General features: G+C 38.4%; 1 protein-coding gene across 10 annotated transcripts in view; it reads left to right on the top strand.

Annotated features, from left to right (window-relative positions):
• Window positions 1-14,788, top strand: part of ACTN2 (actinin alpha 2) — a 63,686-nt gene that overhangs the window by 20,632 nt on the left and 28,266 nt on the right. For 8 of the 10 annotated variants that reach the window (XM_079550435.1, XM_079550432.1, XM_079550440.1 and 5 more), the window contains exons 2-6: window positions 2,774-2,888; window positions 3,517-3,636; window positions 9,621-9,707; window positions 9,813-9,900; window positions 11,690-11,768. In XM_079550435.1, coding sequence (XP_079406561.1) covers window positions 2,774-2,888; window positions 3,517-3,636; window positions 9,621-9,707; window positions 9,813-9,900; window positions 11,690-11,768 — 489 coding nt within the window. Of the gene's footprint in view, window positions 1-2,773; window positions 2,889-3,516; window positions 3,637-9,620; window positions 9,708-9,812; window positions 9,901-11,689; window positions 11,769-13,376; window positions 13,456-14,788 lie in introns of all 10 variants that reach the window. The other 2 variants (XM_079550437.1, XM_079550434.1) reach the window with 1 other exon arrangement.

Below are 14,788 nucleotides of genomic sequence, written 5' to 3'. Positions count from 1 at the left end.
TTACGGTTTCTGGTATTCAACTTGGTGCCTCCAGTCCTGCCTTCTTTCTCTGAGCAATCTGATACTCTGAGATGTGTCCAGCAGAAAAAGGAATTTGCTTTGTGTAAGTCATTTAATAGCTTTTAAATCCCAATGGATTACAAAGTTGAAGGATCCTGTATGCTGGCTGTATCTTGATCTTCAGAACTTAAACGTGCTTTGAATTGCTTCTTAATAACTATTAATAGAACTCTTAAAATCAAAGTGGTGAGAATTCAGGTTTGGAACAAGTGGTGTCACGATGAGAAGGGAAGGATGAGGTGTTAAATGAAACGTGAATTGTGGAAAGTGTTAAAATTTGTGAGTGAAATTTAGCGGTAGCTTTAATACTTAAGTCAACTGATTGCATCACTGAAACAAATGGTAAATGTTTCCTTAAGTAATATTCCTATAACTATCTTTAAGTAAAGAAAGTGAGCCAACATGGAAGGTACCAGGCTCTGAAGCCATACACAGAAGAGTGCTGTAATGTTCTGTTTTACACTTTCCATGAGACACGAAGGGATAGAGCATTTCAGAGGTAGGAGTGCACTGGGCAAACAATGAAGAACTGCCGTGTAGATAAAAGATCTAAATCTCTTATTGTAGATATAGAAAATAAATCTGGACTATACAAATACAGGTAGTCTAAATAAAGAACTTGTGTAGAGTGCTTCAGCAGAAGTTGATTTGTCTTGTGAATGGGGGCATAGTAGGTAACTCCAAGTTCATCATTCAGAATGCTACAGGTCGAATGATAAACCCCAGTGTTGCTAAAAACAAATGTAAATAGTGTACAAATGTAAAATGGCAGCCAAAAAAAAAAAAAAAAAGGGACTGATATAAAATTGTTTATTGAAAGCAGCTTGACTGAGCAGTGGTAGCATCTCTGTTTATATCATAGCAATGCTGGGTGTCTTCATAAAATGATCAATATTGAGAAAAAGTGTGGAATGTGCAGATCAGGAGAGAAGAAATGCTGTCCAGTGATTGTCTTATTACCTAGAGATTCCACTGAGTGCTGGAACATCCAGTGTAAATTTTTAATTTTTCCACCAAGATTCAGTGAGCTTCTGTGACTCAATGCTCCTATTTTTCTGCACTAAATATGATGAGCAAATTTTCTATTCTGCTGTTGGGTGTGAAATTGTGCTCATTCTTTCTGTCATGGTGATCTCAAAAGGCTTACTGGGATTATTTGAAATTGGCACTCTGCAGCCTACCCTTTTTGACTGCCTATATCCCCAGTATATTCATTACATCCTTCATTTTGCCTGTAAAATGTCATTACTTCACAAAATGACCACAGCTCCCATCATGCTGGGGGAAAATATTGCATTTTGGTCACTTGGTAGGTACCCAGCTGATCCTTGAAGTGGAATAAAGGTTACGAACCTGAAGAAAAAAAAATGCAGAGATGAAGCTTCAGGTACCAGAACAGTGCATGTGTCCTGCAAACTGTTCTGTATCACTGTGGGAGCTCTGAGACAAGCATCCAGCAAGCTGCAAGAATCCTCTGTCTACACTGAATCAAAGAAAACAACAATGAAAATGTTATAGATAGAATGTTGCACTTTTAAGAGTAGACCAGTTTTGAATATTCTTTGTGTATCGTAAATACCATACTAAGTACGAAATCTGACCACTATATCATGATTTAGTTTCAAGGAAGGTTTCTGTGTTTGTTTATTGCTCTTTCCTGTTCTGTTTCTGGGATCAAAAATTAAATAGTCTCATCAGCAGGTGAGAAGAAAGGAGGCCAAACAAAATTTTGCAGTGAAAATGGAGATTTAGGTTATCTTTTAATTTTCAAAGTAATTGCATTAGAAGTTCTTAAATTTGCAAACAGAATGCAGTGCAATATTGCTTCTTTTAATTAAGCAATTATTTGCATCTTCACGAAAATCTACAGGAAGGATCATAAGGAGAATGCAGGAAACTACAGGCCTATCAGCCTGACCGAGGTGCCAGGGAAGCTTATAGAACAGATCATCTTGGGTGAGATCACACGGCATCCTGGCTTGTGTCAGAAACAGTGCAGCCAGCAAGAGCAGGAAAGTGATCATCCCCCTGTAGCTCTGGTGACACTGTAACTCAAGTACTGTGTTCAGTTTGCGGCACCTCACTGCAAGAAACACACAGAGGCCCTGGAGCTTGTCCAGAGAAGGGCAAGAAAGCTGATGTAGGAACTAGAGCACAAGTCTTACCAAGTGTGGCTGAGGGAACTGGGATTGTTTGGTATGGTTAGGGGAGACCTTTATCACTCTCTACGACTCCCTGAAAATGGAAGTTGTAATGAAGTGGGAATTGTCCTTTTCTCCCATGTAAGTAGCAATAGGACTAGAGGGAATGGCCTCAAGTTGTGCCAGGGGAGATTCAGATTGGATGTTAGGAAAAATGTATTTTCTGAAAGAGTGGTCAGGTGCTGGAGTGGTTTGACCAGGGAGCTGGTTGAGTCACTGTCTCTTGAAGTGTTGTACTAAGGAACGTGATTCAGTAGGGAAATATTGGTGGTAGGTGTATGGTTGAACTAGATGATCTTGGAGGTCTTTTCCAACCTTGGTAATTCTATAAAAATCTGATAAGAATTTTGAACTCTGTGACATATAAAATGATTGGATGTTGTACATCCAGATTTCTTAGACAGCTATGGAAGTTTCTGTTCATTGTTTACTCAAATGGCTTAGCAATTGTTTCGGAAAATGTGATGTCAATAAGGTTTTAATTATTTATTTGTTTTTATTTACTTTTACAGACGTTTACAGCTTGGTGCAATTCCCACCTCAGGAAAGCAGGCACACAGATTGAGAACATTGAGGAGGACTTCAGAAATGGCCTCAAACTGATGCTGCTCTTGGAAGTTATTTCAGGTTGGTTTAAGTTTGCCATGTTTGCTTCTCCATTGTTCAGAGATGCAGTCACCAAGGTACACTGAAAATGCTTCTGAATGGGACGGGAATAGCTCATGTTCTAGGCACACAATGAGAGTGAAGAAGGGAAACAAGGTTTTTTTTTTTTATGAGATTTTGGTGGAGACGGTCTTAAAATGATCGTTTTTTGTGAAATGGAGAGTCATATTTTCTAAAATAATTGGTTTTCATGGTCATCTAAGAATGTAAATTCAACCAAACATGTCAATTTATATTCTGAAATTGGCTGATCAACTGCCCTGAATAAGGATTCAGGGCAGTAAAGTTAATTAGTTAAAAGCTATCAATCTTGGTCACATTTGAGAGGATGCTATGGCTACTCTGGATGGAGTCCAGGTTTTCTTTACAGTTAGGCAAGTAATGGTGATGGGAATATCTTTCCCTCTGATTGATGAAGTACTGTAAAGTAGATGGTAACACTGAAATAGAGTTCTAGACACAGTAATCACTTGCATGCTTTCCAGATGTTTTCAGTGTTCAAATCACGCTCGTTCTTGAATTCCACTCACTTGAGTGTTTGTAGCCAAGGGTGTATAACAAAAAGCACATTCATTTTGTTATCCTGTAGGGGAAAGGCTACCGAAACCAGACAGAGGGAAAATGCGCTTCCATAAAATTGCTAATGTCAACAAAGCTCTGGATTACATCGCCAGCAAAGGAGTGAAACTTGTGTCAATTGGTGCAGAAGGTATGTAATAGAGCTTGACGGTGGGCCTAACTTAGGTTTTAAGCACTCATATTGCAGAAGTCTCGATAGAGACTCTGGTTCACATTGTGCTAGCTATCTATGTGTGACTCAAACAGCCCTTACTACTGATGGCTGGCTTATATCTCTGGAAGAACAAGAGCTGGAAATGTGTGGATACTTGAGGAGAGTAGGGGCATGATTGTGCTCTAAGATTTGTTTCTCTTTGAATTTAAATTGACTTGTCTGTAATTGTTTCAGTGGGTATTTAAATGACAGTTTGTTCATTTGGAGCTTTACTTTTTTCCTATATGTTATTAAAAATAAATGTTAGAGAAGGTTGGATTCTGGAGTATGCTTTATTGAATCTAAGATCTTTTTTTACCATTAGGAGCTGGGACTTTTTTCTATTTCATTGTGTGCATGGGAGGTATGCTTCTAAGATTCAAATGTAGAGTTAAGGGAGTGATCAAAAGGAAATTCTAGCATCCTGAAAGACTGAACATAAGAAGAAAGTGGGGTGGAATTTGTTAAATAAAGTTGTTACTTCGTTGATGTTCTGCTGTGCAAGTATTAAAATAAAAACATGTAGCTAGCTAAATTCTGGTAAGTGTAAACTGAGCAAAGGAAGACAGGCTCTGACTGCAAGTGAACCTAGGCCTTCCATGAGATTCAAATGATGTTATAAAAAAATACAAAGCACAGAATTGCGGGGATTGGAAGGGACCTCAAGAGATTGAGTCCAACTCCCTGCTAAAGGAGGTGCTTTACAGTAGGTCACTCTGATAGGCGTCCAGGTGGGTCTTCAGTGTCTCCATAGGAGAACCCATCACCACTCTTTGCCAGTGCTCCGTCATCCTTACCTTAAGGAAATTCTTTCTCATGTTAGTACAGAACTTCCTATTTTCAAGTTTTAAGCTATTACTCCTTGTTCTATCAGTGTACCACCAAGAAGAGTCTGGCCTCATCCGTTTGCCTCCCACCTCCCTTTAGATATTTCTGAACATTAATTAGGTCCCCTCTCATTCTTTTTTTTCCCCTTTCCTCATATGGGAGGTGCTCCAGGCCTTTAATCATCTTTGTGGCCCTCTGTTGGTCTCCTTCTGGGAGATCCCTGTCTTCTTTGAACTGGGGAACCCAGAATTGGACACAGGAATCCAAATGTGGCCTCATGAAGATAGGGAAGATCACCTGTCGGGCTGCTGGCTGTGTTCTTTATGGCTGTAGAATTATCTGGTCCATGCATCTGTAAAAGCAATGGAAGAATCTACTAGCATTTGATGATTCTACAACAGATTTACCTAGCCCTCAGTAAAAATGTTATGGCTTTGGGTCCAGTGCTCCAAACTCCGAAAGAAATGGAGTTTCTCAGGGCAGAGCATTTGGACTGTCTGGACTCACCCTTAATTCGTTGGTGTCTTAAGCGTGTGAGCCATCTGAGTCCAAAATCATGCCATCTATTTTCAGACACATAACAGGAACATTTTTGGGACTATTATCATTAGTGGGTGTTGTAGTTTAAATTCATAGTGGTCAGCCAAGCTCTACGCACCCACACTCTCTTGCTCCAACCAATAAGATGGGGAAGAGAATCAACAAGACAAATGTGAGAAAACTCGGTGGGGTGTGATGGCGACTGTTTAACAGACAAAGTAAAAGCTGCGTATGCAAGCAGAGCAAAATAAGGAATTTGTTCACTACTTTCCATTGGTAAGCAAATGTTTAGCTATTTCCAGGAAAGCAGAGCATAATAGTTACTTGGGAAGGCAAATGCCATAACTCTGAATGTCTCTGCTTACTTCTCCTTTCTCTGTAACTTTTATTGTTTGAAAATGCCACCATATGGCATGCTGGGATCAACTGTCCTGGCTGTGTCCCTTGTGTTCTCTGCCAACTTTTTGTGCACCTTCAGCCTCCTTGCTGGCAGAGGAGTGTGAGAAACAGAAAAGACCTTGACTCTGTGGGAATCTTTAAGGTCCCTTCCAACCCAAATCATTCTATGGTTTATGTTATCAATACAATTTTCATTACAAATCTGAAACAAAAAGTACCATTCAAGATACTATAAAGAAAATTAACTCTATCCTAATAAAAATAGTACAGTGGGAAAAGAAAGGCAATTCCCAAAATAATTTCAGATCTCAGAAGAGCTCTAACGAATTTCAGAAGTCCTTGTCCCCCTCCATCAATTGTACAGGTAGCCAGGGGCAGCTCAGTTAAATGAAGTAGAATGGAAAAAATTGCCTCTCCCCAAACTCTCTGTGGTAAAGAGTGTTTTAAGAATGACACGGCATTAAGCAGAAGGTACTGAAGAGAGAGTTTATGTATAGAAATGAAAATCAAACATACAGGAGCTTGTCTAATCAGTGTGGAAATACTGAAAATACAGAGTATAGAGCAAAAGAATGGTAGTTTCTGTCTTGTTGTGCTGGGACTCCAGCTCTTTCTGACATAAAACAAGAGTGTAACAGAAGGGGACCTTGTGGTCCTTCTCTGATCACAGTTTGCCCAGTAAGGTAGTGTTTTCACTCCTGAATTCTTCAGGCAAAGTTGTAGCATATAAACTGAGATGCATCAACTCATATCTGTTGCTGAGTGTAGCAGGCACACCCTCTGCTCTCCTATATCCATCATTTTGCTTAATTATTGCTTTTGGCGGGGCGCTCAAAATAGAGAGCGGCACGTGAGCATTTCCTGCATCATCTGAAAACAAAGCACCTGTGTTTTCCCAGATCAGCCATTAAAAAAGTTTAAGCTAATCCTGCTGCTCCCCTAGGAAACATCTGGTGTGAATTTAGAGTGTCAAAATAGGTAATTCTCTCTGGAATGGAGAAGTGACAAGGAGCAGTAACCCATTACAAATACTCTGTAAGGTGGTGTCCATCCATTCTTTAATATTTCTTGCTGCTACGATAAGGGGAAAGATTAAGGGGATGTTCATGGCTGTGCTGCTTATTGGGCTCTTATTGCCTGTTTGTGGAATTCTCAATCCGTAACAAGAGAGGATTACAAGTAAAGCTTCATTCATTAATATTTTAAAACTATTTTAAAACCTTGCATGGAAGCACAGGAGAAAAATACAGTGTTACTGTTGTACAGCTTACAAGTAAAGAGAAACCTGTCATTGTAAGACATTGCACTATCTCAAGTATGGCTACTAATGCACATTAGATTACATCTGTGTGGGCAGGAGCAGATAGATTCGTGTGCCTTCCCCTCCTACTCTAAACAGACTAAACACAAAGCTAGCTTTGGCCGAGACAGGCTTAGTGCCCTATTAAGTTTATCGCATCCTTTCTGCTAAAGTCCTCCAAAGCACAGTGCTGTGCTGATGCAGCAATCTAGTCTTGCATTTGACTGGATATAGTTTCATGGTGTAGGACCTCTGGCACCAGTACCTGTTTAAATAGTCCCTACTCCCCTTTGTCTTGCATTCTTGCTCCCACACTTCTCTGCCCTACCCTAGCACTTGGGCTGACAACTGTTTTTATGGCTGTCCTGGGGATTGGATCAGTAACCTGATCTGGATTTAAAACACATTCCACCTCTTTTTTATTTTGTTAGTTTTTTCAGCATTATTGGCTGGACACTCATTATAGTATGAGGGTGGAAAGTAATGCCAGTAAAGAGGCAGAATGCAGATTTCTTGAGCAGTGTGTATTGTTATGAACATCTCAACCTCTTAACATACTGCCCATCAATATGGCATGAGCCATGTGGGCTTGTGTACACCCATCAGTTTTGGCATTCTCTGAGTTACATGGATATCTGGCATACTTTTTAATCTCCAGAGCATGAAAGTTTTATATCTAAACCTGCTGCAGATCAAGTTTTATTATATGAAATACTGAGTGGAGAGAACATAGACCCAAGAGGACCAACTGGCATTTAAAATCGGCCCCCCAAAAAAAGATTAAGCTGACCACAAGGTTGAGGGGGATAAAGAAGTAGCTATGAGCCCTAATTATGTTTTGAGATTTGAAGACACTTGAGGTCTTTCAAAGCAAATGAGATAGTAATAGTGCATGGAAGACAGGCGAAGTCAGCTTAGAATTCTGGAAAATGAATGTAGAACCCTAAGAGGAAAACAGAAAAAAACTAGCCATTCATTTATAAAGTCGAGTTATCACACTAACAAAGCATAAATGTGATGGATAAGATGTCTCCCATCGCATTTGTTAATTCCATAGGTTCAAATGACAGCTTCTGTTGCATACTAGTACAAATTAGTGTGTATCTCAAGTCCTAGGGCCACCAGCTGTTTTGTTCTGTGAAAGTTGTCCCTGGATTCAGGCAACTTTAAAGTAGCAAAGTGAATTCAGTTCCTTCTGGCACCTCTTTTGACATTCCATGTTAGACTGAGGAAATTCTTTCTGTTCCCTCCCCAGGAGAACATCAGTGGGCCCACAGGCAGCCACAGCTGCTCTACTTCTTGTGCGGGCCTGGAGGTGGCTATCAGGCAAGGGAGCAGCTGGTGCCTTCTGTGCCCCACTGCTCATTTGGTGTGACTGGAAAGACAGCTTGCAGCTCCTCTCTGCCATCCTCCTACCTCCTTCCCTTCTAGTGCTGGACTCTCCTTATAGTCCACTGTGTTCTTTCAAGTTTGCAGACTGATTTCATGTTATCAACACACTTAAGTGTTTTGGTGGTGTAATTTTTGTAGTTGAAAAACTGAAGTGGTTTTGCTATTAGTTTTACAGACAATGTAGGAGCACTGTATTCTTATTGGCTGAAGGGATGCCCCTGTATCTGTGAGAAGGGTTGGAAAAAATATATTGCTAGCGCCCCGTAGACTCTAGCAGTCTTGAAACTAGTTGAAAACCTAAAAGTAATAGTATCATAGAATGTTTGGGTTGGAAGGTACCTTTAAGATCATCTGGTTCCAATCCCCCTGCTATAGGAAGAATCATCTCCCTCAAGTCCCTGGTCATGCTTCACTTGATGCAGCCCAGGATACAGTTGGCCTCCTGGGCTGCAAATGCTCGTTGCCAACTCATGTTGAGTCTTTCATCTACCAGCACTCCCAAATCCTCCTTGGGGCTGCTCTCAAGCCATTCTCCACCCAACCTGTATCTGCGCTTGAGATTGCCCCAACCCAGATGCAGGACTTGCACTTGGCTTTGTTGAACTTCATGAGGTTGGCATGGGCCCACCTCTTATGCCTGTCCGGGTCCCTCTGGATAGCATTGCTTCCCTCTAGCGTGTCAACTGCACCATTCAGCTTAATGTCGTCTTGCTGAGGATGCACTCAACCCTGCTGTTGTGAGAAAAAGAGGTTAAAAAAATCTCATTTTATATTTAAGATATTGAACATGAATAGACATCAGTGTTGTAAGACATCTACAGTCTCATGGATATGTTTCTTAACTGCTTGGCAGGAAGCCATGTATCTTAGTCTCTGGAGGTGCTGTGTCCATTGAACTGTTCTTCATATCTAGCCTGTGCTGGTACCAAGGGGTAGAATTTTCAAAAGGGCCAAAGCAATATTGGTGGACTTGTGAATATCATTTTATTTATTTATTAAAGAGGTAATCTGAGTTATAGATTTTTAAGTCGTTAAAAAATTTCTGTCTCTCTGACAAATTCTTGTTTTCTACTTCAAATTGTTAGTATTCTATAGTTACAATTTGGTGTAAAAGCATTTCTTTTTCCCAGTTCTTTCATACGTGAAAACAGCAAGACTGATAGTATTTAAGCTTTAAATATATATTTCCCCTTGGGCAATATCTATAGAAGTCAATCTGAAAGGTAACTTTCTGAGATATTGCTGGAGAACCGGCTTACAGCAAGGGAGAGATAAAGGGACCATAACCTGAGTAATCTTCAGTCCTACTGTCAGGGTAGTAGAAACACGAGTCTGTTGAAAAATGAATCCCGGTGAACTCTGTGTAGGCAATAAATTATGGTGGAAATATATTTATTAGATACATATGTTTAAGAGAAAAAAAAATGCATTTAAAAATAATATTTTTTCTTTTCCACCTTAGAAATTGTTGACGGCAATGTGAAAATGACACTGGGTATGATCTGGACCATCATCCTTCGTTTTGCCATTCAAGATATTTCAGTGGAAGGTAAGTGTAATGCTACTATGTTAAACAGGAAATTTGTTTGTTTTGAGAAGAAAAGAATTACTTGAGCTCTTTTTACATCTTCTTATACTCTGGTGTCTGTTACAGAGACCTCTGCCAAAGAAGGGCTGCTGCTGTGGTGTCAAAGAAAAACTGCTCCTTACAGAAATGTGAACATTCAGAACTTCCATCTCAGGTAAATTTTCATTATTTCAAGAGGTTAGAAGCAATCTTACATGTATTAAGTCAGGTTTTTTTCTCCACAATTGCGTAGGGATATTTGACAGCAGAATTTCACTCTTCACTGTTAACGTGGCTTTCCTTCAAATTCTTATGATCTGTATTCAGAGTCTTATTTTGGTTAGCCTTCTGTGTTATTTACCCTGGTTTATGTTTATTAATATATGCCCTGGTTATGTTTATTTAAAAAAAAAAAAAGTCCCTACTCCACACAGAATGAGCATACAATGCTATTAGACTAATGCTATTAGAGTTCCTTGCATATGGGAGTATCTAAGTACCACTACATAATGGTTTAACAAATGATTACTTTCAAGAGAGCCACTGCTAGGTAAGACTGGTCTTGGCAAAAATGTGTTGAGCACACAGATATTTCATTTTGATGAATTCATTATTTTTTAAAACAATAATAAATAAGGAGCCAAGGAAGTTGGTAACTACCCAGCAGTAGCACTTTAAATATGTTCATTTTTATCATCAGGATCATTATGTAAGCTGCAAAAGCTCTGGCCTGTGGTTCTGCACGTTTAGTATGGCCTGCAAGGGGATCTCCAGACCATTAATAGGCTACTTGCTTTTGGGATTTCATTCAGCTGGTTCCTGTAGGTGTGTTGGTGATCTACCTAATAAAAAGATGTGATTTGCCATTTGCACTATTTAACCATGGGATTTTACATTCCCTGAAACCTCTGGAGTACTCACAAGGGCTCTGTATCACAACGATTTGTGTTTTTAGAATTCATTCTTCTTGTGAAGCTCCAAGAGCACATATACTGGAAGAGAAGATACAGTTCACACATGCATCTGCAGATGAAAGAATCTGATGTACAGTCCCTATATTGCCTTGAGAAATCTCAAATTTGCAATGTGTTATTTTCCTTGAAAGGATAGCAGTATATTTTAGTAAAGCTTTATGTGGATGCAGGGAGTAGTATAAATTACAGTACTAGAATCTTAATTTTTATCAGTACATGTGCTGGTTCTGACACATGTTGTGGTGAAATAATGTCGAACTTGATTGATATTTGTTTGTTTTTTTTCTCTAATACAAGTGCTTTACAGTAAAAAGTATCTTTCAGAGTAATTGCTTCTAGCTGAAAGGAACCTCTCATAATCTTTCCACATAGATGTTATTCACAGCACTATTCGTTTCCTATTCTTTCCTTGAAAGGTAGTGGACATGAAGTTGCAATGAAGTGTCAGACCTCAGGCCTGATCTGTCATGTCTGTAAAATGTTTTAAATAAACTAAGATAATTTTTTACTCCATACTTTTTAGGAGCATAGCGTAGTTGTGTCATTAAAATTATCTGCAATAACTGACATAGAAAAAGTCAATTACTTAAACAAATTCAAGTAAATTGAAGGTTTGTTCCCCTCTTATTTTTGCACACACATGCTGTAAGTGTAATGGGTGACTGCACTTTCTTGAATGTATACTTTGAGCTATCCTGGAAAGTTGCTTAATTTAAGCAATTAAAATCAGGGTCTGTTGTATATAACGTATACTGCCTAGAAAGTGTTATGGAATCCCTAAGTGTGTATAGACAACAGAATAAATCATGCGCTCTGGGAGAAAGTGTACAGTGACGAAAGCTCAGAGGAATGGGAGTTGACAGAACATAATTGTCAGGATTCAAGAGGGGGATTCCTGCTTGATTTTAAGCCTTGAGCAAGGATGAAACTGTAAAGTGCTATGACTATTCATTACTTTTCTTCCATTCTATTTTTTTTTCTGTTGTAAAGCTGGAAAGATGGCCTTGGATTATGTGCACTTATCCACAGACACCGACCTGATCTTATTGACTACTCCAAGCTAAATAAGGTCAACAGTCTGGATGGTAGAGCATGTTGTCCTGCAGTGATTTGGCTCATTTCTGGTTTGCTCGCTACGTTTTCTAAATGACAAGCATACTAATTCTAACTAATTTTCTATACTCGCTCCAAAAAATATTATTTGGAGGAAAGGAGGCTATGACAGTCTCTTGATCTTTCTTTCTTTTCCATTACAATTACTTCAGTACTAATTGCAGAAAATCCATTTCTCAGCAGCCAGGTAGTTTGTCTCTTATGGCATGCTGTAAGGATGTTTAATCAAATACACCGAAATTCTCAATTCACATTTGATGCATAGTACAGGCCATTCTGCTATGTGTCCACAGTAAATAACTGTGTAGATTGCAGAGCAATCAAGGACAAGATAATTAATTGTAAGATTGATCAGAACAAACTCTACCCTAGGAATATACAATTGTTAGGATTACATAGAAAATGTCCACCAGTTCTTACTTAATATTTCATTATACTTCTAACTACCCATCCAGAAAGTGCAGAAGAGTTAGATACCATAACTTATTTAGGTAGCATCACATGGGGATTACAGACCCATTTTGTTACGTGGAAAAATGTATCTGTTCTAAAAGATACAAACTACTTTGGTTTAAGACTGAGTAATGAAAATCAAGTAATCATCTTGGAATTTCTGGGTCATTTCTGGGTATTCCTAAGAATAAAAATTGAAAAGACAGTGTTGACATTTCGTGTTAGATCTCAATAAATTCATATGTTTTTCTTCCTCCAAAATGAACGTATTTTGGATTCTTTTGTAAATAACAGTGAAACAGAAAACTTAATCATGGATTTAATTTGTTGAGTGCCACTTCTAGTTGGTGAGAGAAATTGGTAAATCATAGATAATATCTTTCATTCTGTACCCCTCTATGATAGATTCATTTTACTAGTGGAATCAGCTCTTATGAGAAAGCCTTTTATGAGGCAAAAGATGACAGAAAGAAGTAAGACAACTTGAAAAATTTGTCTGCTTTATTATACGTTAAATTTATGCTGGGATCCTCAAATTTTAGTGAAAATTAACTAAACACACAGTGTTTAATTTAAGCAGTTGTTAAGACAACTGCAGACCTGAACGAAAGGACAAACAATAAACTGTCAGTACCAGATTATTCTCTAATTCTATATGCATACTTTCGTGTGGATGGACAGATGCATGGAATAGCTAAGCTACCTGTCTCTGTATGTGTGCTCAAGCATGGCACAAACAGGTCAGTCTGATCGCGTTTGTGCTAAGAAAAATGGAACACAGTACAAAAAACTTCTTGGTAAAACTTGTCTACATATGAGTGCTAAGAAAAGGGAATAGCGCATAAGGAGATCTGCTTCAGCATTAATATTTCCCTTTTAGAGGCTTCCAAAATAAGAACAGGTCAGGTTTCAAATTGAGGCTGAGCTCTGGCACGTAAAGCACATGCAGAAAAATCCTAAAATAGATTTTGCTTTTCTGACCTGGCTGCATTTGACTGACTACTCCTTTTGGTTACATTAACAGCTGTCTTGGTGCCCTGTTTCTTGGTTTCTTATCTCTTGCATGCTGTCTTTTATTTTTCTCACCAATGTGCTTTGTGTGAATTTATAGCTGGAAAGATGGCCTTGCTTTCAACGCCCTTATTCATAGACACAGGCCCGATCTTCTTGACTATGACAAGTTAGATAAGGTATTTCTCTAGTTGTAGCAGAGACTTTTAGTTACTGTGGCTTATAGTTTTGTTTAAAAGTATGGGTGATTGGGATCTTCAGAATCTGCTGATATTAAATAAAATTATTTCTTTATGGAGCAACATTTACTCATGGACGTAGTACCAGGCACAATAGGAGGTGCCCATCACCCATCCATAAGCAAAGTGTCTTAATAAAGTTAGTAGGTCTCAGATTTAGTGTATTTCTTCCCATTTAATTTCAGTAAGAATTTTTGTACACACATTTAGTAAATGTTGTATTACGCTTAGTGTCTGGTGTAACAGCAGAAATAAGTTAATGGGTTTAAAATATTGTCCAGATTTCTTCTTATGTCAGTGATGCTCAAAACTGCTAAATGATGATGAAGTGAGAACTTACGATTAGAGTCTGTGTTCCACTATAACCAAATTGTGAGGGCGTTATTACTTATGGTATCTGGCATATATACGTGAAATCTAATAATTACTCACATTGCGTTATAACTAATCTTAATAAGATCATTTCAAAGTAACAAAAGAAGCATGCTTGAGTGTAGATCCTTTTACAGGGAATGTTTGTATTCAAACAGAAACCCTGTTAAGTTCACTGCAGCAAACTTGTTAACTTTTTTCCAGTCCCCTCCAGCTTCTCCAGTTTTGTTTCTCTGCCCTGTCTTTCTGAACTACCTCTGTAGACCTTGACATTGTTCATAGTAGCTGTGATCATTTAGCAGTTTTTGAATACTTGAAAATAATAATAGCATTAATGTCATGAACTGTGATTTCACATAGGATATTTTTGCTCCAAGCTGATATTAGAAGCTTGACTTAATAGCATCCCTCATCTGACATGGTCTTCTGTTGTCAGCAATTATTGTCTGTAGTGTAAGAAATGAAATATGTGCTGTTTGACTGAATTTTCCTCACTGCTTCCTTTCTTTTTCTTTCAAAAAACAAAATCAAAATCTCTAAACAAGAGAAAACTCTTGATTTTCAACAGCTCTAAGATTCAGCTTACACACGTTACTTTCAAATTTGGTTATCCAAGTCAAAACTAGGAGATTTTGCTCTTTTTGGGTAGTTGTTCTGTTTGTGGTTCCCTTTTTCCAAGCATACACTGGACCAGCAGAGAAATTATTATTTCAATAGAATTTTTATCACTGTAATACAGTGTTTACTAAGTGTCAAAGTATGATGAATTAATTTTCTGATGAACAGCCTAGTATACCCTACTGGAGCAGAGACCTTGACTGTATATTTTACTGCAATGCTTCATTCAGAATTAGCTCTTTATGACTATACATTGCATATATTATCTACATTTCCCTTCAAA

This window comes from Tetrao urogallus (genome assembly GCF_951394365.1).
Source record: "Tetrao urogallus genome assembly, chromosome: 2".
In the NCBI taxonomy this organism is placed as follows: Eukaryota; Metazoa; Chordata; class Aves; order Galliformes; family Phasianidae; genus Tetrao; species Tetrao urogallus.
Note: the sequence above shows the minus strand (reverse complement) of the source record. Positions and strands in the feature narration are given on the sequence as shown.